This window comes from Panthera onca, chromosome C1 (assembly GCF_046562875.1).
Source record: "Panthera onca isolate mPanOnc1 chromosome C1, mPanOnc1 haplotype 2, whole genome shotgun sequence".
Taxonomy (NCBI): domain Eukaryota; kingdom Metazoa; phylum Chordata; class Mammalia; order Carnivora; family Felidae; genus Panthera; species Panthera onca.
The window spans coordinates 886315-913807 of NC_138346.1; the positions used below are offsets into that span (position 1 = coordinate 886315).

The following is a 27493-nucleotide window of genomic DNA, read 5'->3' on the forward strand; positions in this document are numbered from 1 at the left end:
ATGAAATCTGTATGAGGAACCGGCTTCCTTCTCTCTGCCTCTCCTTCCCAACGGGAAGAAAAGAGATGGCAGGGGAGGGCGTGTCAGCGAATCCACATGGAAACTTGTGGGGTTTTCTAAACCAGCCCTTAGAGAGCCTCACCCCCCCTCCAGGGCTCCTCCCAGACCTCCCCTGCTGGGGCCTTGGAAGTACTGTCCTGACCATTAAGCCCGATGCCTCCTCACAGAGTCACAGCCACGGCATCTGAATGTCACCTGGCTAGCGCAGTCACCCGGCTAGTGCAGTCACCCTACAGGGACAGTGGCTAACAGTGCCGCGTGCTTTGTGCTTGGGGCGGGGGCTCTGTGCATGGAGACAGGAGATGGTCACACGTGCTCTGGGCAGCAGTGAGTGCTGGTGCCGTTTTGTACAGACAGGTCATCAGTACTTAGTCACTGGGAGATGTCTCAGAAAGAGGCCTCCCTGTCAGTCCTGCCCCCACCCTCCCTCTGTCCACCCTGTTGTACTTTGACCACTTGGAAAAGGGGTGGGGGGGGGGGCGTGCATCTGTGCTTTTGGGGGTCTCTGTAGAGGATTGAGCGGAAGCTGGTGAAAATATGCGTCGAGCCTAAGCAGTTAACCTTTGCCTTTATTTTTTTCTTTCTTGCTGTGTCCCCCTGCCCACCCCCCCCCAGGAAGCCCAGGTGACCATAGAATGTGCCATACCCCAGAAGTTCCATCGATCTGTCATGGGCCCCAAAGGTTCTAGAATCCAGCAGATTACTCGGGACTATAACGTTCAGATTAAATTCCCAGACAGAGAGGAGAACCCAGGTGGGTCTCAGCGGTGAGCTCTGTGCTGAGTGGGGAGCCGGGGGTGTGTGAATGGACCTCACCTACGGAGGGTGGGCGTCAGGTGGCCATCACGTGTGCTGCCTCGTGTGTCAGTGCTGGCGTGCTGCTGGAACACCCGGGTCCCAGGGTGACCAGGTGGCCTTCGGGCAGGGTGACAGGGCCAAGGACGGCAAAGCAGCTGCGGCCTCTGACGCAGCGGTTTGGTTCTGAGGCTACTTACAGATTCCCAAGTGATGTGTGTGACGGGGCTGCTCCCACTCTGTCCACTGCAGCTGCCTCTCCCCCAGGCACCCCTACCTGGCGGGTCTTGTCCCTTGTGAGGTAGGCGACTCCAGTAAAGGCGGCCACTGGCTGCCCTTCTGTGACACCCCTCCCCCAGCTCCATGTCCTGCTTGTCACTTGGTCCTGCCTGTGTCCCGGGAGCAGGGCAGGGTGGTTAGGCAGCCAGGAGGTGACTGGCTTGTGGGGTCAGTGAGAGCAGCGTCCTGCCTGTGTCTCAGACCTCACTTGGTCACACCAGGCTCCCAGCTAGGTTGCAGCCCACTGTGCCGTCTCTGGTCTCGTCTGGTCGATGACCGACCCTGCAGCCTCCTGGGTCCTCCCCGCCCGTCTCTGTCCTCTCTGGAGCTTCTCGTGGGCATTGAAGCTCTTGTTTCCTTAGAACAGGGGCTGTTTGGAGTATATTTGAAGGAACATCGTACCTGATAAAGACATATTTTATATGTTCATTATCGAAATTCGGTCTCTTTTGTTCTGCACCTCCTCTTCTATGCACACACACAGTTGTTTCTGAGACACTGGAGTGTAATTTTCAGACTCGTCCCTTATCTGTAGTGGCTACTTCCTGAGAATAAGGATGTTTTCTTAACGTCACTAGAGACAACTGTGGCCCATCCCCCAGAATCCGCGGAGCTGGCGCTCCGTGTACTGGTGCCGAATTCGTGGTCATGGTCACATCTTTCCGGTGCCGGCAGTTCTGCAGCGTCCACCTCTTACCCTGGTCTGTGCGGCACTGCCCTGCCTGATGCTCACTCGCTCGCTCTTGTTCATGTCGTACAGACTCCTGGGTTCCATCCCGCTCCGTGAACCTTGCTTTTGTGTTGGGTCCACACTTGTCCCCCGCCAGCCCACTCCTGTGTTCGTGTCCCTTCACTCTTGAGGCTTGCCTGCCTCCTGACATACGAGGCCGCTGGAGGCTTCCCTCGTGCCTCTCGCTGCCGTGTCCCAGCATCGTGGCTCAGTTTCTAGGCTCCGTACCCTTTGGGCTCACCGGGCATCACGTTCCAGCCCCCAAGGAAGAGCGCTCCACTCCCGGCCTCACTGTGGGGCCTTTGTTGCCACCCAGGCCGGGCTGCAAGCCAGGCTGGCGCCGGTCTGCCCTGCCTCTCCCGCCAGGACTCTGAGCTGCCCTGCCCTTCTCCCCAGTTCACAGCGTGGAGCCGCAAGTCCAGGAGAACGGTGACGATGCTGGAGACGGGAGGGACACCAAAGACACCGACCCTGGCTCCCCAAGGAGATGTGACATCATCATCATCTCTGGCCGGAAGGAAAAGTGCGAGGCCGCCAAGGAAGCCCTCGAGGTGGGTGTGCCCTCATGCAGTGTGTGTAACTGGACCTCGTCCCGGTGGGGCTGCCCCAAGCACCTTGGCTTGCACCGCGGGCTGTGCTAGACCGGACCCGGGCACAGAGCCCGGCACTGGGGGCTGGGCAAGTATGTGGAACCGGCAGGTTTCAGTGACAGCAGGGTCAACGTGATCTGTAGCCTCTGTGGCCTAGTGATAACCGCTGCCATCTCAGGTCTGTGAGGGGGAGTCTTTTGTGTGTGGGGCACCTACCTGAGAGCCACCTCCCTGTTGGGCGCTGCTCTAAATGCTGTGTTCCACGGTGTGCAGATTAGTGCTTACGTGGAGTGGACAGACAAGAAGCAGAAACAGGTCACGTGTCAGGTGGTGCTTAAAAACAGTGGAATGTGGAAGTGAAGGGGTTGTGGAGAGGTGGTCAGGGGCTAGCGTAGAGAGAGAGCAGGGGAGCCTGTGTCCCCGCTGTTAACCCAGCAACCCACACAGGCTTGGCTACAGTCTGTTCCTGATGTCAGTGAGGCCAGCTTCCGTCCCTGAGCCCCACCGGTCTCTCTCCAGTTGCTCTGTTTTTCCTCGATTTGTTTTGTTTCTGTAAGAGGTTTGCCACGGTTAAGGGCATAGGCTTGGGGTGAGGGCCAGAAAGTTTGCTCTGGTGGCGTTAACCTTAAAACTGGATTCTGGATTCTCTTCCTGTGTTTTCTGTTGAGTTAAAAGTCTGGGTGAAGTTCTCAGTTGAGGCAGAACATCCTAGAAGGTTCCAGGAAGCGCCCTGTAATTCTCACAGGGTCACTGGCTCCCTGCCAGCTGCTCTCAGGCCCGACCCTGTCTTCTCTGCAGGCACTGGTTCCCGTCACCATCGAAGTGGAGGTGCCCTTTGACCTTCACCGGTACATCATCGGGCAGAAGGGGAGCGGGATCCGGAAGATGATGGATGAGTTTGAGGTACTGGGATTTGCAGTCTTTCCCCAGGAGCCAGTGTTGGGAGCGAGCCCTCCCACGGGCCCCCGGCGGCTCAGCCCCTCGGCAGTGCGCCTCATCCTGGTCGTGCCCCGTAGCAGCGCCCCGTCCCCGGTTCTTGTGCGGGACCCCCGCCTTTATCAGATCTGTGTCCCCTGCAGGTGAACATCCACGTGCCGGCACCAGAACTACAGTCTGACGTCATCGCCATCACTGGCCTCGCTGCGAATCTGGACCGGGCCAAGGCTGGGCTGCTGGAGCGAGTGAAGGAGCTGCAGGCTGAGCAGGAGGACCGAGTGGGTGTCCGCCGGGCCCGCAGGGGTGTCCTCCAGAGCCACGGCCCCCGGCCACACTGCAGGCGGTTCAGCCACATGGCTGCAGGGGGACCTGGCCACCCGGGGAGCCTTCTATCAGACACAGCGTTATGAGCGTGGCACTTTTCTCTTCGGTGTAACAGGGGCAGAGTTAGATTTCCCATTAATCAGCACTTTTTTTTTCAAAGTAACCCTGCCACGTGTGGTGTCTCCAGCCCGATAGGTAAGGTAAGGTTGGAGAGGCCTGGGAGCTATTGCTAGAAAAGAACCCCGAATGTGAGTGGTGTGGTCCAGGGTGGGTGTCAGCAGGCCCATGCGGACCTTCTCTCCGGAGCTGCCCTGCTTTGAGTAGGTTTGGGGACCCATCTCCCTGCTTTGGAGAGCTGGCATTCGAAGGGCTTCCTAAGCGCACGGCAAGGCTGGGTGTTACAGGCTCTGAAGCCCTGCTAGAGATTCTGTAGGGAACGGGCTTCCCGTGAGGAGGAGGACTTCTGGAGTCTCGATGCGAAGGGTCCGCAGACCTCTGGAGCCTGGTTCCTGTGGTCTAGCCTCTGGCCGTAGATGTCCCAGGCCGGCCGTCCTTCAGCACTCTCGTGCCCCCTCTTCCTTCTGGCCTGCTCTCATACCCCAGGCTTTAAAGACCCCAGGACGTGTTTAGGCTTCCTCATCACGTCCCCATGAAATTCACTGGAGAGCCAGCTCAGAGCCCACCACGCACGAAGCCAGTCTTGTCAGCGCCCGAACGATCCTCTTGTGAGGGGTGTACACGCTCGTTCCGGGTCAGCCCTCCAGCTGGCAGTGCACAGAGGCTAACGGGAAAGCGTATCTTGCTTTTGTCACTGAGGAGATCTTTGGGGTCGAGGACAGAGTGGGGTTGACATGTGGCTGCACATGGTGAAGGTCAAGCCTGAACTCCACCCTTGTCTCACCTGCAGGCTTTAAGGAGCTTTAAGCTGAGCGTCACTGTGGACCCCAAATACCATCCCAAAATTATTGGGAGGAAAGGGGCAGTGATTACTCAGATCCGCTTGGAACATGACGTGAACATCCAGTTTCCCGATAAGGATGACGGGAACCAGGTAAGAATGCCGGCTTGGGTCAGACTCTGTGGCCGGAACGCTTTGGGGCAGGTGGACTCTCGTACCCTCACCCTGACCTGGGAGCCGTGAGCGGGCAAGCGTAGGGCCTGCCCAGGTGGGCGGGGAGGGTGGAGCGCAGAGAGGCAGGTCTCTGAGGGTCTGAGTTTGCCTTGGGCTTCGGGGCCCCATCTCGGTCTGTGCCAGCTGGGCGAGGTCTCCCCGTGCTTGGCTGCCGCGTGAGTGCGCAACATTTCTCCCGTGCCCGCCCGGTTGTTCGTGGTAGGCATGCTTTGGCTCCGGCTGAGTCCTTCTTCGCATCTGTACCCACAGGTGCGGTCCTTCAGAGGGTACCCTCCCCCTGCCTATCACACCCCAGCCCGTCTTCCTCTCCGCTCCCATCAGGGCCCCCTTCCGTCATAGCACTGCGCACTGTGGGAGCCTTGGTCTCTGCCTGCATCTCTGGCCATGGTACACAGCCAGGCACCCAGAAATGGTTCTCTAGAACCTTCTGGTCAGCAAATCCCAACATGCCTCTGCAGACTCTGGCCTTTTCAGCCCCGTGTTCCCGTGCTGTGGCAGACTGCCTGTTTCTGCACCTTCCTCCTCTGCTCAGCCCGAGTCTATAAGCCACACATTTAACCTGAGTTCAGAAAGGCAGGCAGGCCTGCAGGGCCCCCTCTGGAGCCCCCACCTCTCCTCTGCGCCTCCTGCCTGGTCCTGGCCTTCCCTGGGTGCATCCTTCTGTTCCCGCTGCGTTTCTAACAAACATGTTTATGCTCCTGATCTTTCTTAACGCTAATTTGTGATTTCTGTTCTGTTTCAGTGAGTTCTATGCCCAACGTGGGGCTTGAACTCATGACCCTGAGGTCAAGAGTTGCCTGCTATTCTGACTGAGCCAGCCAGGCGTCCCTTTAACTTTAATTTTTGATGTTGAATCCTGAGAATTGAGCTCCTTTAAACTCTGCACCTTCACTACCTTCTGTTTTCTTTAATTTTCCCAAGGAAACGTGACTTTTTTAGTCATTGTTTAGGGCTCAAACCACTCGCTAGTGTTTCAGAGCCAAGTAGGATTGGGTGGCCATGTGATTTTGATACGCAGCATTTTCCTGTGAGGATTACGCTTCCGTTTGCAGTCTGTTCTGTGTCTGCGTTTGGCATAGCGCTCGCGGCTGCTGGTGGGTCCTGGACTCCGCCAGGCAGGTTCTAGGCACAGCCCGCTGCCCCCCACCCCTCCGCTGCCAGCGTGGGGCCTGCTGCTGCTCTGCCTCTGCCTGGCTCATTCTGGCCTCTCTTCTGGGCAGATCTCGAAGTGTCCGCTCTTTTGTTCCCAGGTGTTTTTGTTCTCTGGTCCTTTTCTGTTGTTCCGTTCTTCCGTGGGTGTAACTTTTCCTTTGTCTTAAAGAATATAGCTTACGTGTGTGATTTTTTCCTTCTTTTTTGTCGTCGTTTCGCTTTGAGTCCTGTGTTGGCTCTGCTCGCACTGTGCATGCGTGGTGCTGTCACCCGTCCACGTGTGCTGTGAGGGAAGTCCTGCCCAGGGGCATGCTGGGGCTGTGCAGTGCGGCCGCAGCGTCCCGCCCCTTCTCTCCAGGCGGGTCTGTCTCCAGCGAGACGCCTCCAGATGCAGGGCCCGAGGTGACCTTCCCTGTGCCCTGTGTGGTCTCTGACGCAGCACCCTCCTCGCCTGCAGCCATCTCTGTGGCCACGTGTCCTTTCTTTTCCCGTACACGTCTGGGGGGAGGCAGGGGCGCAGGAGCTAATGGGCATCGTTGACCTGTTTTAAATCAGCTTCTGGCAGTCTTCCCATCTTCTTTCTCTCCTGAGTGGGTCAGTGTTTCCCCTCAAGCTGAGGTCTGCCTCACTCCGCCAGCACTGCCTCTTGCCGCCTCGTGGAGCTGCGTCTGCTGGCTTGATGCTCCCAGCCTGGGGTCTCTAGGGGCATCCCCTCTTCTGACTGCGCTCTCCTTTCTTAGCCCCAGGACCAAATAACCATCACAGGGTATGAAAAGAATACAGAAGCCGCCCGGGACGCTATATTGAAAATCGTGGGCGAGCTTGAACAGATGGTTTCTGAGGACGTCCCGCTGGACCACCGTGTTCACGCCCGCATCATCGGTGCCCGTGGAAAAGCCATCCGCAAAATAATGGATGAATTCAAGGTGGGTCCCCAGCGCCACCATGAAGGGTGCCGTGTAGTCCTGGAAGCATGGTGGGTGCAGCGGGGTGGGTGCAGCGGGGTGGGTGCTCCCACGCTGTCGCGGGAGTGAGTGCCTGGGACCACAGGTCTCCTGCCTCGGCTGCTGACCGCCCTTGGGGTCTGGAACGGGAGACTTCTGAGGCTCTGGTGCCCGTCCCTGAGTTGGTGAGGTCATGTGGAGGTCCCAGCTGCGTATACGCAACACCGTCGGTCAGCGTCCCACACCGGCCTGGAGGAGACGGCATTCCCTCGGTGCGGCAGGGTCCTGCACTGTCGTGATGTGTTAGCTCTGACATACAGGACCTTGGCTCCTGAACACAAGGTTAATTTGGGAAAACTTCCCTAGAGGTCCACCATTCTCAGCCACACATGACCATGACCCTTTGGTCCAGAGACTCCAGATGGAGTGTCCTCAGACGCCTCAGCGGCCGCATGTGCTGTCTTTCCAGGTGGACATTCGTTTCCCGCAGAGTGGGGCCCCAGATCCCAACTGCGTCACTGTGACGGGGCTCCCAGAGAACGTGGAGGAGGCCATCGACCACATTCTCAACCTAGAGGAGGAATACGTGAGTCATGGGTGGGCAGCAGGCCTGTGCCTGGGGCACCCTGCCTGCCACTAACCGGCCTGGGGCAGCAGCAAGGCCATGTATGTGCGTCCGCTCCCAGAGGCACGCCAGTTGCAGGGTGTCCCCCTAAGCGAGCCCTGAACACTTGAGACCAGGCAAGCGTGGTCGTCGTGTGTGCCTGCTGCAGACTGACGCCCCCACCTGTGCCCACAGCTGGCTGACGTGGTCGACAGCGAGGCGTTGCAGGTGTACATGAAGCCGCCAGCCCACGAGGAGTCCAAGGCGCCATCCAAGGGCTTTGTGGTGCGGGACGCTCCCTGGACCGCCAGCAGCAGCGAGAAGGTCAGACACTGTTAGGCCCGCCGTTGGAGGTGGGGGCGCCCCCGGCACTCGCCTCTCGCTGGGAAGCGGCTCACGCGGGACCTCTTATTGAGGCTGTGCCCTCTCCCCCCTACAGGCTCCTGACATGAGCAGCTCTGAAGAATTTCCCAGTTTTGGGGCTCAGGTGGCCCCCAAGACCCTGCCATGGGGCCCCAAGCGATAATGATCGAAAAGCAGAAATCTCTCCAGCCTGCTGACCCAAACCCCACCAACACATGGTTTGTCTCAATCTGACCCGGCGGCTGGAGCCTCCATAAATTGTTGACGCTTCCCCCTCCCCGAGGTCTCGCAGTGAAGCCAGGCGCGCCAGCACCCCGCGTGCGCTCAGGATCTGCTCCCTGACACCTTCGCTCTGGGACGGCTCTCCACTGTCGTGAACACTAACCGAGGTAATTGGACATTTCCCCGTAAGCGTCCTGGCTCATCCAGCATGTCCGTAAGGCTCTGGCCTCCGCTAGGAGAGCTCCACAGCTGTGGCGGAGTCTACTTCCTGTGTCATGACCTCAGGAAATAAATTTCCTTGACTTTATAAAAGCCAAAATGTTTGCCCTCTTCCTTTCCCACCTCCTTTCCTGCCTTTGCCTGCCATCCAGACCCTCTTTACAGAATGCAGTCCACCTTCCAGCTGCCAAAAGCCCACTTGGCCCAGACCACAGGGTGGTGAGGGAGACCCAGTTTGCACACTGGGAGTGCCTGGGCCCAAAGGAGAGCCGTGGTGGAGCCAGAGGGGACCAGAGAGGCAGCAGGGTGACTGGGTGCTTGGGCTGTCTTGGCCTCGCATATGTTGGGGTCCGAAAGCACCCAAGTGTCTCCGCCCCCAAGCGTGGTGAGCAAACCCCAAAGGCAGGGCCGCATGTCTCCGTCTGGGCCAGCCGTGGCTGTCGTGGTGGCCTGGTGTGGCCTGAGAGACGTGGGGACAGGGAGAGGGGCGGCCCGCAGAGTGGCAGTAGAGACTAGCTGCTCCTCTGTGGCCCCCTCGCCCCAGGCCAGGTGTCCAGCGTCCTCCTTTCTACCTCAGAGCCAGTGTGGCTGCTCTCGTGCTTAGGGTGGTGCCACCCTGGCGCTCAGCCTCTCGGCGTAGATGTTTCTGGTGGTGGCGTGTCTGCTGTAGCCCTGGGGGCGGGAAGCCGGTGCTGGGGCTCAGCCAGGCTGTCCTCTGACGCACGCTCGGATGCTGCGTGTGAGCCCCCGGGAGCTGTCTCAGAGAGGCAGGCATCGTGGTCCTGGGGCAGAGAGAGGTGGTCACGTGGCCTGGACCGGAGGACCCGGTGCTGGTGAGGGAGGGTCGCTCTTTCTCAGGTGTGTGCTGGGTGAGTGTGGGTGTCGGACCACGGGCCTTGGCCTGACCACAACGTGCCCTGCCCCCCAGCGGACTGTTGAAGGTCAGCTCTGGAGAGGAGAGGTGGCCCCGGGCGGTACAGAGGCCCCCGTGTGTCGCATTGTGAGGGAACGAGGACGGCCCTTTGTGTCGGCCCCCTGGCCTCCCCATCTCTGCCTCTGCCCGCACGGAGGTGATGGGGCCCTGTCGGGTTACCCCACCTGGGATACTGGAGTTCCTGGGGGCCAGCTCGTGTCTGGCGCACACCCTGCGCCGCCGCCCCTGCACCCCCGTCCTTCACTCTCCACTCAGTAACTCAAGCCCGGTGATCTCCAGACTCTGAAATTCTAAGTAGACTGAGAATTGCTCGACCCAAGTGTACCTTCGGCTGCCCCTGCCAGCTTTCCGTCTGCCACGGCAGCCTCCAGCGTGCCCATCTGTGGGAGCGAGCCACGGGGGTAGGAGAGAGCACTCACCTCAGCAGGCGGCCTGGGTGTCCCCAGAGTAGGCCTGTGAGGAGACGGAGGAAGGGGAGGCACCCCCTCCCCTCTCGGGGAGCCTGATTGGGAAGGGCGGGCCCCTCCGCGTCTCCACCTGCATGAGGTTTGGAGCCTTTCCCGTTGGCCGTCTTGTTTCCCTCTGCCTGCCCCTCTGGCTCCCTCGGCGTCTGCCCAGCCCTCTTTTCCCTTCATCTTTTCTACGGCATCCTTCGACGTCCCCCGCCCTTCCCCAAACGTAAATTTTAAATTTTCACAAGTTTTTGCACATCTGCATTTATCGCTAAATGTTGTAGATACGAATCCCCCCTTCCCCTGAACTGTGTTTGGGATCTTGCGTGCTCTGTTTTTGGTCGTTGTTGGTAAAGACTGTTGGTGGCCCTGCCCAGGCCTGGTCTCCTGTGGCCGCCCCTGCTTCTGGGGCAGCCCTGGGCAGGGTGGGGTGTGCGTGTCCATTTTCTTTGTTGAATGTCTCCCATATTATGTGTTTCCATAGCTATGATCCGTCCCTTGGCCTTAATTTTGGAATCTGGAGATTATATGCAAACATGTGTAAAGGCTTATGAATATGGATGACACTGGAATTTTATAAATTCTAAAATAAAACCCAAAACCAGATGTAGTGTGCTAGAACTCGTTTTATCACGCGGCATGTCGGTTCTCGGTCCTGTGGAACCAAGGGTGTCTTCAACAGGCTTTTGAGTGATAACTAGAGACCCATAGATAGTTCTAGTCTCCAGTGCGATTCTCCCGGTGGCACATGGGAGATAGAGCTGTGCCCTGCGTGCAGAGAGCTGGGGGTGGGGAGGGCCCTGAGCCACAGTGTCGGGGCCAGCTTCTCTGGTGCGGGGCCACCTGCCCTGGGGGCTGGGAGGGAGGTGGCAGGGAAGCTCCAGGTGCTGTTGCGGGCAGGGGGTTGGGGGGGCGGCAGCCGGCACCTGAGGGGCTAGGGCTCATGAGCAGAGGCCCGGGGTCACCGAGGGCATCACAGCTCTGGGCCAAGAAGGGGCAGAAGGTGGGCTGTGGCCTCTGAGGGCAGTGAGCCTTTGACATCTCCGGGGCAGCAGAGTCCCTCACCTCCAGGTGGGACTGCTGGCTTGGGGTGACCCCCGTGACCTCAGAGAGAAGGGACTTGAGAGGCCTGGCCACCTCCCGGCAGTGTAGGCTGTAGGCCCAAACTCCTGTCTGAGCTCTGGGAGTAGTTGTCCTTTGCTCCGTTTGTTCCAGAGAGAGCCTGTCTCCAGGGAAGGGTACAGGAGGGGTGATTGGACCGGCTACCCTGTCACAGGCCAGGGTAGAGTGCTGGGCCAGGCACCGTGCCACCGGTGGATGAGGGAAGGTAAAGCCGGGGGGGGGGGGGGGGGGAGCAGAAGGGCTCACCTCATTCTCAGCCAGCGCCTGCTTGGCGAGGTAGTACTCTCGCTTCACCTTGACCTCCACGGACTCGGGAATGTCGGGTACCAGGAGGTCAAGGATCCGGCCGATGGAGAACACCACATGCTGGGGGCAGGACATAGTACGAGCGGTGGGAGGGCGCCCGCCCCTCGGTAAAACAGACGCCAGCAGTGGCCTTAATGGGGCCAGGTGTGCACACCTGCTCCCCAGGTGTGAGCTGAGCTGGAGAGGAGCAGTGCAGGAAAGGAAAGCCCTGGAGGCAGAAGCCACCGCTACGGAGACCTGCCCCAGGTCTCACGGCCTGTGGAGCCTCCCCGGACACAGCAGTGCCCAGAGCAGTTCAGTATCCACGCAACCTAGGCCAGGCAGGGGTTGACAAAGTTTTCAAGACGGGGAAACGACAGTGCACAGGAGAGTGGCCCTGTGACTGGGTAGTAGCTTGGTTGCACACCTCCCCACCCCAACCCCCACCAACACACACACACACACACACACACACACACACACACACCCCACATGGTGGGATTAGGCAAAGCATCCTGGGGGAGGGGTGGGTGTCCTGCTAAGGCCGAGAGAGCCAGTCGGGGGAGCCAACGGGAACTAGGAAGTTGGCTAACCTCAAACACTATGACGAAGGCCAGGCGGATGGCCAGAAGATTCCAGTATGTTGGAGAATACTGCCCATCGTCTTCCCTGAAAGCCTGATACCTGCAGGAGACACGGAACTCAGTGTGGGGAGCTGGGGCTGAGGGTCAGCTGAGGAGCTGGCAGGGGCCCTTCTTAGCTTCTCTACTTTTTCCTTCCCTGATCGTGTAGTTCTGGGCCCGGCTTGCCTGAGAGTGCCTGAAGGAGGGAATATTCCTAAACGGTACTAAACAGTGCCTTCGGCTTTAATTCTTGGGGTTCCGGGGTTCCAAAGGGATGGATGGGCTGGATTGTCCCATTCCCTACAGCCTGCACTGGGCCCCAGAGTGGCAAATGCCCTGTTAATGTCATGGATGTGATAATATGATGAATCTGCTTCCGCCGGTGATGTCAACCTAGTCAACACTGTGAAAACCTGCCATTCGGAGATCAGTCAGCTGTGCCCAGACACCTGTCCAGCATGGCTCTCCCGGACTAGAATAAGCTGGTGTTAAGTTTCGCTTGCTATTTCCAATTTGTCATCTTGTCATCCTTGACAACTTCCTGTATTTCCGGTTAGATTCGGCATTCCATTTTGACATAAACTGCCATGCTACACTCCATGGAAAGCAGTATTAGGGCCAACTTTGTAGAAGAAGAAACAATTCTTGAACATTAAAAAAAAGTTACTGAAGGAAAAATCCTCAATGCATGTAATAAACTATAAGTGGCCTAACTAGACACAACAGAAGACAGACTGGGAACTTGGAGACGATTATATGAAATCACCCTGAATGCAACACAGAGAGTCAAAAGATTGCAAAATATATCAGTGCCCTTGGGACGTGAAGGGAGAACAGAGGTGCTCCAACATAGCAGTTCCAGAAGCGGAGAATGAATGCAAAGAAAAGTTAGAGCAGCTCTGTTTGAAAAATGAAATGGAGAGGTTTCCATGGGGCGCCTGGGTAGCTCGGTCGGTTAAGTGTCCGATCAGCTCAGGTCATGGTTTCGCGGTTCATGAGTTCGAACCCCGCATTGGGCTCTATGCTGACAGCTCGGAGCCTGGAGCCTGCTCCGGATCCTGTGTCTCCCTCTCTCTCTGTCCCTCCACTGCTCACACTTTTCTCTCTCTCAAAAATAAACATTAAAAGAAGAAAAAAAAAAGAAACCGAAATGGAGAGGTTTCCAGAACTAAAGAAAGAAAGACATCACCTTTCAGATCAAAAGCACATAACTGATTTCCAGTGAGAAACTTTTAAATAAACTCTACGACGGCAGAGACCTATTAGTAACACAAGTGAAGGAAAATGAGGAAAACCTTCTATGCTTACCAAAGCTTTCCACAAGAGAGTAATAGTCCCAAAGAGCTAAGGGAAGATAGCTCAATGGAGAATTGTATACCTGCTATTGGAAGGACAAAGAGATATTTTCCGATATAAAAGGCAACATACAAAACGGTTTGCCAACTACACACCATTCCTCAAAGCGCTAGTCAAGGATGTACTTCTGCAAGAATGAATGTGAATTCGGAGGGAAGGCAAAGCGTAAGAAACCCTCGTAGCCACAGAAGCTACTAAAACATACCATATAGACATGATTAACAAATGACTAGAAATGTTTTTACTTTTTAATACTAAAACTCTGTATAACAATAATAAGATGGAGTGGTGGGTGCTAAATAGGCGATAAAGCATGTGAATTCCTTTAGTCTGATAGGAAAGTTTATATAGTTAAGAATGTATGCTAAAAATGTAAGGATAATCTCTAAAAGAATAAAAATGTACACCATCAGTTCTAAATGAGCATAAAGAAAAAAAATTCTAGTCATCCTCCAGAAAGCAAGAGAAGAAGAAAAAGGAAAAAAAAATGAATGGAAAAAGTAAGTAAGTATCCACTAAGAAGAGATCACAAATAAGAACTTAATGCAACTAAGAACCTCACGATACATAAAGCAAGATGTGACAGAAGTACAAGAAGAAACTGATAACTCTACATTCCTGGAAATATTCTTACTTCACCTGTATCAGAATCTGATAATGCAGGGAGGTGGGGGGTGCAGAAAAAATCCAAACAAGAAAGTTAAGAAGCCTTACCTCAGAGGTTTATAGACAGCCTTACTTTAAGACAGATAATACAAGATTCAAGTTCACTTGAACCAGCAAAAATCAAGTGAGCAGATCATAAAGGAAAACAACAAATGTGAGAGATTTGTATCATATGGACTCTTCAGGTTCTCTGATCACCAAGCAGTTAAACCAGAATGGTTTTTTATAAGTAGAAGAACACACAAAAAAAAAAAACAACCTCCACACTGGGGAACTTTTCTAAATAATTCATAGATAAGTAGGGGGATAACAACTGCAGTTAAGAGATTCAGAAGTGAAGGGACAGGTATTATCAACGAAATGAGGCTTTTAAGGGGTAGGGTCAAGTAAACTTACAGACATAAATACGTTTATTAAAATGAAAGACAGAAAAGGGCGCTTGGGTGGCTTAGTTGGTTAAGCGTCCGACTTCAGCTCAGGTCATGATCTCACGGTTCGTGGGTTCAAGCCCCGCATCAGGCTCTGTGCTGACCACTCAGGGACTGGAGCCTGCTTTGGATTCTGTGTCTCCCCCTCTCTCTGCTCCTCCCCCGCTCATGCTCTGTCTGTCTCTCTCTCTCTCTCTCTCTCAAAAATAAACATTAAAAAAATTTTTTTTAATGAAAGACTGAAAGCAAATGAGCTATGATGTCAAGTTCAGAAGATTGACTTTTTAAGAGCAAAGAAAACTCTATCTGGAAAGAAAATGAGATAACTACCAAAACAGAGCTTAAGCAAATCATCATAGAATACTATGAACAAGTTTGTGTCATTCCGTTTTTAAAAGCAGTTGGAATAGGGACCCCTGGGTGGCTCACGGTTAAGTGCCAACCTCGCCTCAGGTCATGACCTTGCGGTTCATGAGTTCCAACCCCGCATCGGGCTCTGTGCTGACAGCTTAGAGCCTGGAGCCCCATTCGAATTCTGCATCTCCCTCCCCCGCTCGCGCTCTGCCTCTCTCAGAGATAATAAACATTTTAAAAAATAACAAAAATAAAATAAGTAGCTGGAATACAGTTTTCTGCAAATGAAATTGCCCAAACCGAGAAGAAACAAGAGACGGGAAATGAACCTATGCCCGTGAAGGGAATGGCAATGGAAGTAACAGGCGCCTCCCCAGGGGCCCAGTGTTGCCTACCAAGTCTGCCTGGGTCCCCGTGTCCCCAGACGCCCGCCTGCGCTCTCACCTCCTCCCCACCCCTCCCCCCTCCCCCCGCCCCCGCCCCCGCCCCCCCCCGACGCTGGTCTGCGCCTCCGGGCCCCGCCCCCACCGGCTCCCCGGCCCCGCCCCCGGCCCCACCTGCAAGTGCGGTTGTGCGCGGAGGCGAAGGCGGGCGGCGCGCGCGCCAGCGTGAAGTTGACGAAGCCGCGCAGGTCGGGGGCGCGGGTCCACCGGTAGTAGGCGCGCGGCAGGAAGTCGGACGAGAAGGCCAGCAGGAAGGCCTGGGCGCGGGGCGGCTGGTCAGCGCGGGCCCGTCCGCGCGGCCCCGGCGCCCCCGCCCCGCCCCGCCCGCGCGCTCACGTTGCTGACGACCGCCAGGTGCGCGATGCCAGCCAGGATGTGGGACCAGATGCCGATGTCCTGCGCGCGCTCGGCCACCGGGCGCCGGTGCTCGCAGACGAACTTGCGCGCGTCCAGGCGGACCTCCACCCAGTTGTTGAGCAGCGCGAAGAGCGGCGCGAGCGGACACGCGGCCACGAAGATGGTGACGAAGCCGAACTGCAGCACTGTGGGCGAGGGCCCCCGGCCCGCACCGTGTGAGCCCTGTCCGCCCGCTTAGGCCGGTGAGCAGAGCCACCCGCGCCTGCCACCAGTGGGTGCCACTGCCCGCCCGCCAGCCTTTCGCAGGCCCTCCTCACCGGAGGCTCTGGGGACACCTGTTCCTGCTCGGCTCATCCGAGACTCAGCTGCAGAGCCCCCGCCCCCGGGAATTCTCCCCTGACTGCTCCCACAGCGCTGCAGGCCTTTCTGGCTGAGCTTGGGCCTCCCCTGGCTCTCTGAGGTCAGGGACTCTGGAACTCAACAACCTGGGTGCTCTGACACCCTGAGGGCTCGTGCAGAGATGGAAACAAACCTTCTGATTTCAGAGCCGACTTCACCATTCACCCCTCTGGAGGTCGGGGAGCTTTAGGGAATGGCTTTTGTTGTTTTTAGGTTTTTTATTTGTCAGTAATCTCAGCATCCAACCCGGGGCTCGAACTCACAAGATCAAGAGTCGCCGGTCCACAGGCTGAGCCAGCCGGGTGCAACCCCCACCCCCACCACAGGTTCCTGAAAGGGGTTCCTGGGTCTTATGTGAAATCCTGAAGGACAGCATTGGGTCCCATTTCCTGTTGTCCAGTGAAATAGGGACACATGAGGTCCATCAACCCCACTCACATGCTATGAAAAAGCATGACTCTCCAAGAACTGTCCTGCTCCCTTTTATGCAAAGAACGTCACCACTGTCACTCGTTTTGCTTTGGCTTCCGGAGACCTCAGAGCAATGTGTTGGGTTCAGATGCTTTAGAGTAGGAGTGTGCGGTGATGGCTTCCCCTCCCTTGTCTCTGGGTAAGACCCTGGACGGGCAGGGGACCACTACCCACAGTAGACACAGCCCCTGCCCTCCAAAAGCGCTCCACCCCACGTGGGGAATGAGCCGCAGGCATGGGCACCACCTGGCTAGGGCACAGTTGAGGGTCCAGTGAAGAGTGTGGGCGCCGAGAAGCTCTCGAGAAAATCAACTCCTCGAGCCCACCACCTCCCGCCCCCAGGGCCCGGTCTCTTGTGCACCTCTCCTCACTCCCTCCATGTGCCCTGGCCCATGCTTCCCAGGGTTGGGGGAGATTAAGGAGCACCCCACCCACTGCCCCCAGGCCCTCTTCTTAACCCCCGTGCCCAGGGCACTGTCCCTTCCCACCCTCGGCCATCCTTCTTCAAGATCTCCCCTCTCCAAACCCCACAATCTCCCTTCCGGAACCTTTGCAGGCCCAGCTCCACCAGGGACCCTCTGTCCCCACGTCCACATCATCTTTCAAGGTAGATGTACCCAGAGGAACACAGGCTGGAGCCCCTCTCGGGGTATGGCTGCCCCTCAACCCCCCCCCCCCCCCCCCGGTCCCCGGTGCCGGCCGTGGCCGCTAACATGGCTCCTACCCATTTCGAGGTACTCGTTGAACAGACCCTCACAGGGCAGAAGCTCGTAGTCGGCCTCCCAAGGTGCCTGGCCAACCGCCTCAGAAGCCCCCGCCTTCCTCTTCTTGGAGCGCAGCCGGAACTTCTGCCACGAGCCCTGTAGCTTCCTAGAGGAGGAGACATCCAGGAAAATGGCCCTTGTTCTCCCAGGCCTGGCCACGCTTGCTCTGTGGGTGAGGGGCAGCAGGGGGAGGAGGGCCTGGGCCATAGGGAGGGCAGGGGTGAAGATCTTGTGGAACTCACTGGCTGAGAGCATCTACATCCCCCCCACCCCTCCATGGGGCAACCTCCCCCCCGACCGCCCCCACCCCCCACCCCACAGCGCCCTGGGGGACTGCAGAGAGGTTCCGAGCGCTAAGTCAAGGTCGGGAGGGGACAAAGGACACCGCGGTGCCAGTGGGGGCAAACGTGTGTGTCGCTCTATCATATTCGGGGAGGGGGGGGCGGGTGTGTCTGTTGCTTTGCCACACCGTCAGGTGTCCAGCTCCTGTCCCCGCCAGGCACCGAGGTACACGCTGCCCTTGTAATCTCACATTCAGCTTCAGGGCACCAACTGCCCAGAGAAGCAAGGCCACACCCAGGGGTGTGGGGGGTGTGGATTGGTCACAGTCCCACAGCTAAGGGGAGTCAGTTAGTGGGTGAAGATCAGGTGTGCAGGGGCCGACGGGAGGGAGTCCAGGTCGGCTCCAGCCTGGGAGGGGCACCCCGTTGCCTTGAGGAGGGCCACGGTGGTGCCAGTGGGGTGGCACCGGGGAGACGGAACCCAGTCGTCCCTGGTCAGGGCACCTGAAGCCTGGGGCCTCTCGCTGCTCCCTCTGGTGCTGGCCTCGAGGCTGGGGATGCTAAAGAATGCCCCGGCCCAGCTAGAGTGGGCTGCACACCTGATGGGCCAACACGGGTGGGGCAGGGCCCGGGAACCCAGGCCTCCCCGCCACCCCAGAGCCGGCCCAGGGCCAGAGGCCTTCGTGAGCCTGCCCGGCAAGCACACACCACACGGGGGGCGGGTGGCTGGGGCACACCCTCCCCCTCCCTTGCAGATGAGGCATCGAGGTCCGGCGGGGCCCGGACCCGCCTTCTCCACCTCTTCTTCCGGGCTGGGGCTGGGCCAGGGGCTGCTCTCCCAGACGCTCCCAAATCCCATGGCCCCTGGCTGCTGCCCAGGGCAGGGTGGGGGGGCTCACGGGACGAGAATCTCCTGCACGTTGTTGATGATCTGCTTGCCCACCATGATGACCAGGAGCTCCTGTGCCAGCTCGATGAGGCAGCCTCCGGCCGCACACTACGGCAGCAAGGCTTCAGGTTAGCTCTGGGAGGGACTGGCCTCATCTCCGCCACCCTTCTCTGTGCCTCGAAGGCGTCCCCTCCCACGCCGTCCCCTCCCTTTCAGACATGCCACAGCACACCCGGGACTGCAGAGACTGTCCCTCCCTCTCCTCGACCTCATGCAACCACCCCCTAGTCTCCCCCAGATCCAGCTGGCAGACTGTGCATAGAGATGATGGGGGTGCTGCCCTATAGCACCCCAGATTTCCTTTGGGGACCCACACAAAGGTGGGTTATGTGGGGCTGACCCTAACCTGTGCCTCCAGGGAGGACTCAAGATGTAGGCCCCACGAATCGGTGACCCGAGTCAAGTGAGAGTGGGGCTGGGGCTCTTACGGGGGCTCCTGAGGCGGCACAGGGGTACTGAGCTCGAGGGTGTCAGGCCAACTGCAGGGTCTCCCCCACCAGGTAAGGAGAACCTGCCTCAGCGCACGCCAGTGATGGGGAAAGCAGCTCGGCACTGGTTAGACACCTGGATCCAACCATACCTGAGCCCACGGGGCCCTGAATGTGTTCGGTACCAGAGCCAGTGGCACTCCCTGTTTTGCTTAAGCCAGTTTGAGTTGGGAACTTTTCCCACTGACAACTGAATGCTGCTTCACTGATACGGCGTGTCGTGCACAGTCGTGCCCCCAGGTCGGGGTCCCAGCTGCCTGTCCCTAGGAAGCTCCTCCCATCTCATGGAAAATGGAGGGTGTCCCTCAGAGGTGGCAACTTTGCAGTCACCTATTGGGTTGGGTCACAGCCCAGACCTGCGGGAAGGAAGGAGACCCTCTTTTTCTCAGAGAGGAGAAGCGGGTCTTTTAGGTGATGAGCTCAGCAGGAGCTATCGGACCCCCACCCGTGTCCCCGACCCAGCTCGGAAGCTACCTGCGGACCGTCCCAGGCACACCCCTCATGCTGTCTGCACCTCTGGGCTCGGGCGTGCTTGGCCTTGCCCTGGTGAGGACCCGGATGCACGAGGACCATTTAGAGATTTCCTCCAATGTCCCAGAAGGTCCAGGACAGAGTCGCACCCAGGGGCTCATAGTAGTGACCCCCTCCCTCAAATACAGGCACGCTCCCTTCTCCTGCCCCGCCCCCACCCCTCACATGCTTGCTGGGGTAACGCCCACAATTGCTTGCACCTGAGTTTTTATCTTGGGGTCCGCTTGGGGGACCCCACACTATAGCGGTGCTTCATCTTGCACCAAACCCACGTCCACCAGGGTCACGCCTGGCTCTCGCAGCAGCCTGTGCTAATGGGGTTGGGGCTGGCCGCGGGGAGAAGCCAGGGCCGCCCTGGCCACGGGCACCGGGCCCCTGAGGGAGTGCAGCCCCTGCACCCGCTCCCCCACGGTGGTTCGGGTCCTTCACCAGGGCTGGAACCCGGCTCAGGTGTGCACCGAGCCACACGGGAACAGGAGGCACGAGCAGGACCCGTGACTAGGCGTGCAAGCGGTGCGGGGTCGTGCGGGGCAGGAAGGCCCGAGGCCCTGGAGACTCAGGAGGCGCGCCCCAGGGTCTCCGCCTCCGTTGGCGGGTGCTGGCCTCCCCACACACTCACCTCCTCGTTGCGGACCCCAAATAAGGTGTGATAGTTGCCCGGGTATCCCACAAACCTGGAGGGGAATTGGGGCCCGGAGGCCATGAGTGAGGAGGGGCTGCTGCCCCCTCGCCCGCCTGACAGGAGGAACACCAGGTGGGCCCGAAGCCGAGTCTGCTCAGAGGCCCGAGGCCAGGACTGGCCCCGGTCCCACCCTCGGCTCCTGTGCCAACAGCCCCCTTCCCTGGGCGTCTGGACGGCGTCCCAGTGGCCACCGGGGGGAACAGGAGGGTAGAGTGGAGGGAGCGGTGCTGACCTGCCCTTGAAGAAGGCGATGTAGATGGGGGAGGAGTAGAAGTTGACAAACTGGAAGATGAACACCTTGAGGGTGAAGGCGTCCTCGAACTTGGTCTGCGTGCGGTGCATTTCTGCGGCACAGGGGGGCTCGCTCAGTCCCCCACGTGAGGCCAGCCAGGGAGGGAGGAGAAGGTCGCATTGCCGGATGTTTTAAGGAAACTCACTCAAGAATGGGGTGGAGTATGGCACTCCTAGATTTCCATTTTCAAAGTCACTTAAAAACATTGCATTGGTAGAGGAGGAGCTGGGGGAAGGGAAGGGAGGTGGTACCGACGCTGAGTTACCACGGTGCGCACAGGTGGGCACAAGGGGTTGGAGCGACAGAAGAGAGCCTGGGGGCTGGGCGGTGGAGGTGTCCGGGGCTGGGGACACACAATGTTAATTGAGGGGGACACCCGTGGCTGGAAAAGGGGGACGCACGAAGCCTGCTGTTGCAGAAACACTCGGGGCAACAGAGCCCGTCCCTGCTGTCCCCACACCTGGAGCCTCTCCTTGGACACCTGCCCACTGCTGTCTCCACACCACCGTCCCCAGGTGAGTCCTCTGTCCCTCTCTTAGACCAGGCTGGTAACAGGTAAGCAGTTTGTGTGGAACGGACAGACTGGTTCATTAGCGTTTGTCCTTAGGAGATGGGGGTCAGGGAAAGGAGGAGAGAGGCTGGCAGAGAGGGGATGGAGAGAGGGGCAGGAAGGGCAGAGCAGAGGGAAGGGGCTCAGGAAAGTGGAGGGGGCTGGGTATGTCCCGGGCCCCGGGGGGGTAGCTCAGCTGTGAGGGTCTCCCCTTCTCCGCCCACGGAGGCCCCACTCAGTGCTATGTGTGAGGCCCCTGGGCAGGGTCCCACATGCCCCGTCGGTGCCTCACTCAGACAGAAGGGCCCATAGGTAGGACGGAAAGTCGAGTTCTGGCCGGCAGGGCTGGGCGGGTCCCAGGGTCAGCGCCCAGCGTCCTTGGCCACTCACCCCATCTCGTCAGGATGCGGGCCAGGGCCACGTAGATCTTGGAGAGGACGAGGATGCAGACCAGGTTCACCACCGACGCCGTGCGCGAGGCCTGAGGGGAGCTGGCGGGTCAGAGTGGCGCGCGGGAGGGGTGGTCCAGAGCCTTCCACCCCACCCAGCAGGAGCGGGCGGTGGAGGCTCACCCAGGCTGCGAGGAGGGTGTTGTTCGACCTGGACACGAGGGTGGGCATGATGGCCCGGTACAGGATGATGGACACCAGGCGCATGACCACCACGGCCACCTGTGGGGCAAGGCAAGTGCGTGAGCCCCCGTGCAGCGGCCTGGCACTGCAGGGCCCTCTAGAGCTGGCTGTGGTCCCCGCCCGTCCTAGTTGGGGGGCAGAGGGGGAGGGTGGGGAGGAAGGTCTTTCAGAATGGAGGGTGGGCACCACGTGGATGGCCAGAGGCCGCCGTGCGTTGCTCTGGGCACTCGATGCTACGGAGCCGTCCCTCCTGCCCCCACCCTGCGCCCTCAGCAACCGAACGTCGGGGATCGCTAATGTCTTGGAAGGGGAGGGAGAGGGAGGTGGTCCTGTCTGGAAGCCCCTCTGGCTGGAGAGCAGGGGTGGGTGGGCCCCTGTGCTGGATGCTCCCCTGTCCTGGAAGGTTTCCCGTGGACGCTTGAAGGCTGCCCCAGGCCTGCGTCCACGGGAAACCTTCCCAGAGCCCCCACCTGGCACACACCGCCTCCTACAGCCCGGACCCCCGAGCGTGGCCCCGGGCGCGGTCCCCTGTCTGGAGCCCGGGCACACAAAGGCCTTCTGGGGCCTTCGGGGAGCCGCGAGAGTCTCGTGGGGGCCAGAAGCAGCCTCGGGCTCCCAGCCTCGAGGGGAGAAGCGGTGACGAAAGGTGCCCCACGGGGCTCACGATGGGGAGGGGAGGGCAGGGTGGCAGGGGCTCCCTCACCATCATCACGACCACCGTGGAGCCGGCCAGCACGCGGCGCACGCGGCTCCTCTCCGGGAAGTAGGGCTCGTCCTCCCCGGTGACGGGGTTCAGGGCCGTCGTGGGGGCCGAGGCGGCGAACTGGGGCCGTGGCCTCTCCTGGAAGGGAGCCCGCGTTCAGCGGCGGCCCGCGCGCGTGGGGAGGAGCGGCCCCGGTCCCGGGGACCCACCTCGATGTCCTCGTAGTCCGAGCAGCCCCAGCGGTAGGCCAGCGTGGCGCTCTGGCGCTTCCAGTACTCCAGCAGCAGCACGGCCCACAGCGCCATGAACACGCTGAAGAACACGGTGCCGCCGTGGTCGAAGAGCCGGCCGGCCTGCGGGCGCGGGCGGGCGCGGCTGTGACTCGCGTGGGACCGTGGCCCCTTCGTCCCGCCGAGTGCTCCCTTTTGGAAGGCGACACCTCTCCTGCGCCTGCCCATCGCCCTGCTCGTGTCTCCGCGCGCAGGCCCACGGACGGGGAGGGCGTCGCCCCGGGGTGGCCCCTTTTCGCCGCGATTTAGGGAATGGGACTCGGGACGTCCAACTCCGCCTCAACGCTGCTACGGGCTGAGACTTTGGGGGACGTTGGGTTGGGGCGAGTGGATTTGGCACACGGGATGGATGTGAAGTTTTGGGGGCCAGAGGGCGGATGGTGATAGGTTGAACTGTGACGTCCCCCCGGAACCACGGATCGTAACCTCATTTGGAATGAGGGCCTTCGCGTATATAGTTAAGGTAAGGACCTCTGGGTGGGAGCACTCGGGACGGCCCCTAAGCCCCGTGACAGCTTTAGAAAAGAAGGGGAAACAGGAAAGACGGGGGCAGAGGTTGGGGGACGCAAGCCAACCAACACCGAAGACTCCTGCGGCCCCACACACTAGGAGAGGGCCGTGGAGCAGATGCCCCAGAAGAAACCAAACCCTGCGGCCGCTGATCTCGGACTTGGGGCCCCCAGAGCTGTGAGAAAACAGTTCTGGTGTTTTGAGCTCCTCGGCATGATCACCTGTGCCAGCGGCCCTAGGAAGCTGATTCCGACGGGGTCCCAGGAGTATATCAAAAGTGTGTCTGGTCTGCGGGTCCATCCTGGGCACCAGGGCGCCCGGTCCAATGTGGGTGGCGTGCAGGCAAGGCCACAGGGCCGCCGTCCCCGTGGAAAAGCCCATGGGCCCAGGCGGTGCGCGGTGCTGACGTGTGGGCGGACAGGGTCCGGGACCCACGGAGCCTCCCTCCTCCCGCCTCCCACTCAGGCTGTCTGTGCCCCAAAAGTTTCGGGGTTTGTCTGCCGCGGGGAGTCTCCCAGGCGACCTTGGCTACTTATGCACAACAACACAACGCAGCTGAAGCTGGCACGGCTCCAGCTGGGGCGTCGCCACAGTGGGCCTGCCTTCAACGGTGCCAGAGCTGGTGTTACCGACAGGCGGGACCCTCTCCTCCCCCATCACCCTCGTACCTGGACCAGGGTGCAGGCACTGGAGAGCAGCCAGAAGGGGCAGTCCAGGCAGAGCGGGCACATCTCAAAGTGATCGGTGCTGCTACACAACTCCTGCCTTCCGGGCACAAGGACAGGCTGCAGGAGCCCTAGGGGAGCAGGCTCGCGCCGGCCCCAGCCCTTGCCCTCTGCCTCCCCCCAGCTGCCTTTGCCAGGCTCAGCATTTCTTTAAAAAGCAGCTTTAAGGGGCGCCTGGGTGGTTCGGTCGGATAAGCATCCCACTTTGGCTCAGGTCACGATCTCACGGTTCGTGGGTCTGAGCCCCGTGTCGGGCTCTGTGCTGTCAGCACGGAGCCCCCTTTGGATCCTCGGTTCCCCTCTCTGTGCCCCTACCCCATCCCCCCTCAAAAATAGACATTAAAAAATAATAAAAAACTGCTTTAAGATATAAGCAATGCAAATTTTTAAAAATATTTTTAACGTTTATTTTTGAGACAGAGTAAGCAGAGGAGGGGCAAAGAGCGAGGGAGACACAGAATCCGAAGCAGCTCCAGGCTCCGAGCTGTCAGCACAGAGCCCGACGCGGGGCTCGAACTCATGGACGGTGAGATCGTGACCTGAGCCAAAGTTGGACGCTTAACCAACTGAGCCACCCAGGTGCTCCTATGCAATGGTAATTTTTGAGGTAACTTTTTGAAATTTTAGCTCCGTAACGAAGTAAAACCGAAGGCCGTTTATTGATAAGAAAAGCTTATACTGTTACAAGAAGCGACGGTACCAATAAAATCGATCCAGGAGCACACCGTGCACCTGTGTCGGTCCGGGAGCACACCCGTGAACCGGTCAGCCTTGCAGCCAGGCCCACGGTGTCCTCTACGACAGGAGGGCACGGTTATGCTCAGTGCTCACCTCCATCCCCAGCTCCGCACAGGGCCTGGCACCTGCGGGTCCCTGAACCACACGCCCGCCTCAGGAGACACAGGGCAAGGCTCGGGGGCTGAGAGATGACACTTACGTGGGTATGTCCGAGGACACCAGGAAACAGCCCGCCAGGAACACCAGAGTGCCCACTGCCGCTGCCGGCAGGAGCCAGCCTGTGTAGAACCCTGCAGGGCAACACTGGAGTTGGCCCTCCGGGACTGGGCGGAGGGACCCTGGGAGTCCGCCGTCGGTGCCCCGAGTGGGCCCGTATACCCAGCGCAGAGCGAAGCAGTGGGTGGGGTCTGCACAGCCACACTTGTCCCCGGGGAACCCATGCTCCGCCAGCAGAGTCAGACCTTCTGCCGGCAGCTCTGAGCAGAGCCCCCTGCTCCTGGCCTCGGCACTCGACTCCTCCAGAGCCCCAGCCCAGTGTGGCGACACCTCCCGGACACCCCTTTCCCGAGTCCAATTGGTCTCTAAGCACCATGCCTGGGATGGACGTCCCCATCGTGGGCAGCACACGGCTCACTGCACTCCACCCTGGGAGACCGATGGCGGTCCATTCTGGATGCTTCCCTCTGCCTCAGCCCACCCACTGTGGCCAGATTCCTGTTACCCCCAATCCCTCGAGGGGTCACCCCACTGTCTCCCATGGGTCTGCCTCCAGCCCCATCCTGCACGGGCAGAGGGACTTCCGTAGAAGGCCGGCCTGTCTGGAACCCAGATGAAGACCCTGTCCTCGTGCCGTCTGCGGCCCTCCAACCTGGCTTTGCTGTCCCATGGCCCCCGCTCCCCCCGGCCCCGTTGGGGTCCTCGCACACATGCTATGCCTTGGGCTGCATGCCTGGGCCTGGTGCCCCCTTCCACCCTCCCAGCCCTCTCTGGGGCCACAGAGGCTGTGGGTGGCCTCTCCTTCTGTGTCACCCACGGCTGGTGCCTTCCATGAGAGCAGAGTCCCTGCGTGCCGCACAGCATCCCCAGCGTGGCTTGAGGCCTGAACAGATGCATGCAAGCACGACTGAAGGGCTGCCCATGCCCGGGGCTGGAGGGCACGGGTACTGTGTTTAGGGATGAGAAAGGACTTCAGAAGTTTTGGGGCACAGAACAGTGGGGAGAGGGCCATGCTCATGGGGGTGAGCCTGTGAGGGGGCAGAGGAGCCCAGGCTGCCCAGGGAAGAAGGTCGTTCCAAAGGTGCCAGTCTGCCTGCAGGTGTTGAGAGGGTGGCTGGCCCTGGACCCTGGCCAGGCAGGGGTGACCTCAGCTGGTCGGGAGTTCCTGGAGTGGCCCAGGGCCTCGTGGGCTGCATCTGGTGGGCTGGGGACACTGGGGGCTGAGTCAGGAGGGCCCTACCTGCAGAGGGGTGTTCCTAGTCCCTTGCTGGGGTGTTAGGGCCCAGAAGAGCCACAGGAATATTACTGGGGCTGGTGGTCGCTGGGCAGGTAAGGCTGGGGATTGGGAAGGGTTTCCCCAGGAGGCGCCAGCGTGGCTCTCCTCCGGGGGGCAGGACTCACCAAGCCAGGCGAAGTAGAAGGCCACCTTCTCCCCGAAGTATCTGCGCACGTGGTCCAGAGGCTGGTACTTGTTCCACTGGCTCCAGCGAGCCCAGTACCGGTACAGAACCTGCCTTTGGGTGAGGCCTGGGGCCTGAGGGCCCTCTGGGGGTGTCCTGAACGGGCCCTGTGGACAAGAAGCTGTCGGGCGGGGAGACCCAGGCTGGCCGACCGGGCACTGTTGTAGGTGTGGGGCTCAGGAGGGCTGCCTGAGGAAGGAAAGAGGGGTGTGGGGGGGCCAAGGGGCCAAGAAGGCCTCTGAGGAAGGGCTGTGTGCCTTGAGCCCCTCAGCCAGGGCTCCTGGGGCCTGGGACCAGGGCAGGGAAGGGTCTGGAAGACACCAGGAGGCATGTCTGGGTAGGGGCTCCTGCCACCCAGAGATGTGCAGCCCACAGCAACCTCAGGGCAAGTGGGGCCGGCTGTGCCTACGGAAAAGCAGCGCCTCCCAGAGCCGGGGAGCACTTGCGATCCCGCCCGCTGCCTTATGTACCCCTAGGCAGTGTCTGGGGAGGAGGGACAGTCCCCACGGTCACACAGCTGTGGGTACCGGCCTGCCCTAACCCTGCAGGCCCCACCCTCTTTGTGCAGCTCTGAGGACTCGCGGTGGGTACTGCGCAGGGGGCCGGGCGGAAAACAGCTTCCTGACCTACCTGGTGGACATTTTGCCAGGACCCTGGTCAGGCCAACAGGCGCCACTCCCTGGTACCGCCCTAGTTTACCTGGCTTCGAGAGGGGCACAGGAGACCTCCCCATCTTCCCCGAGACCGAAGCTGTCCAGGGAGGGAGGGCTACTGGGCCCGTCACATGGCAAGGAGAGTGGCATCTGGCCACCAGAGCCTCAGACGGGCCCTCGTGTGGCCCTGTCGCGTGGCGAGCGTGGCCTGGGCCGCCCGTCTGACCACAGCTGCCTAGCACAGAGGGGGCCGCTGCCCCACGTGCCCGGAGGTGGACGGCAGGACCCGGCTGTCCTCCTCAACCAGGAACCCACCCTAATGCCCAGGCCAGGGCCCCACCCCACCCCATCAAGCCCCTGGTCTCACATCATGCAGGGGGAAGGCCGCGCTAAAGACACCCTCCGCCAGCAGCTGGTCGATCCCGCACAGGCCTTTCTTCTCGTGGCCATATGGGGTCTTGGCCAGGATCGCAAACAGCTAGGGGTGGTGGGAACAGTGCCGGTTACCTGTCACGTGCCAGCAGGGCAGGACCATCCCGGCCCGCTGATCCCCGGCCGAGCCCTCTGCTGACAAGCAGTGACGAGGCCTTGTGGGTCCAGCTCTTCCGCACGTGGCTGGCTCACACATACCACCGTCCCCGACGCCCCACTTTACTTTGGCCACAGTCACTGGAATCACAGGAGTCCAGTCTGGATCTGAACCCAGGCCCCAACTCAGGGTCACAGCCTCCACCCGGGTGCCCGTGTCAGGGGTGGGCACCGCCCCTGGCCCCCGGGCAGCCCACATGG

At 59.8% G+C, this 27493-nt stretch overlaps 2 protein-coding genes across 3 annotated transcripts in view; one reads left to right on the forward strand and one right to left on the reverse strand.

The window, feature by feature from the left end:
- The window catches only part of HDLBP (high density lipoprotein binding protein), a 71990-nt gene extending 63540 nt beyond the window's left edge, over nucleotides 1-8450 (forward strand). For both annotated transcript variants that reach the window (XM_060624393.2, XM_060624392.2), the window contains exons 20-28: nucleotides 676-814; nucleotides 2261-2415; nucleotides 3253-3357; nucleotides 3534-3668; nucleotides 4622-4765; nucleotides 6739-6924; nucleotides 7412-7528; nucleotides 7742-7870; nucleotides 7986-8450. In XM_060624393.2, the coding sequence (XP_060480376.1) occupies nucleotides 676-814; nucleotides 2261-2415; nucleotides 3253-3357; nucleotides 3534-3668; nucleotides 4622-4765; nucleotides 6739-6924; nucleotides 7412-7528; nucleotides 7742-7870; nucleotides 7986-8072 (1197 nt within the window). In that variant the 3' untranslated portion in view covers nucleotides 8073-8450. The remainder of the gene's footprint in view (nucleotides 1-675; nucleotides 815-2260; nucleotides 2416-3252; nucleotides 3358-3533; nucleotides 3669-4621; nucleotides 4766-6738; nucleotides 6925-7411; nucleotides 7529-7741; nucleotides 7871-7985) is intronic.
- A 1902-nt stretch (nucleotides 8451-10352) lies between these two features.
- The window catches only part of ANO7 (anoctamin 7), a 29662-nt gene continuing 12521 nt past the window's right edge, over nucleotides 10353-27493 (reverse strand). The window contains exons 8-24 of the mRNA XM_078450630.2: nucleotides 27072-27182; nucleotides 25993-26158; nucleotides 24575-24665; nucleotides 23581-23677; nucleotides 22322-22465; nucleotides 22113-22250; nucleotides 21350-21448; nucleotides 21168-21258; nucleotides 20168-20279; nucleotides 19873-19927; nucleotides 18185-18282; nucleotides 16965-17110; nucleotides 15350-15555; nucleotides 15128-15270; nucleotides 11737-11827; nucleotides 11105-11224; nucleotides 10353-10958 (exon numbers count right to left, since the gene is read on the reverse strand). Of these exons, the coding sequence (XP_078306756.2) occupies nucleotides 10842-10958; nucleotides 11105-11224; nucleotides 11737-11827; nucleotides 15128-15270; nucleotides 15350-15555; nucleotides 16965-17110; nucleotides 18185-18282; nucleotides 19873-19927; nucleotides 20168-20279; nucleotides 21168-21258; nucleotides 21350-21448; nucleotides 22113-22250; nucleotides 22322-22465; nucleotides 23581-23677; nucleotides 24575-24665; nucleotides 25993-26158; nucleotides 27072-27182 (2025 nt within the window). The 3' untranslated portion in view covers nucleotides 10353-10841. The remainder of the gene's footprint in view (nucleotides 10959-11104; nucleotides 11225-11736; nucleotides 11828-15127; nucleotides 15271-15349; nucleotides 15556-16964; nucleotides 17111-18184; nucleotides 18283-19872; nucleotides 19928-20167; nucleotides 20280-21167; nucleotides 21259-21349; nucleotides 21449-22112; nucleotides 22251-22321; nucleotides 22466-23580; nucleotides 23678-24574; nucleotides 24666-25992; nucleotides 26159-27071; nucleotides 27183-27493) is intronic.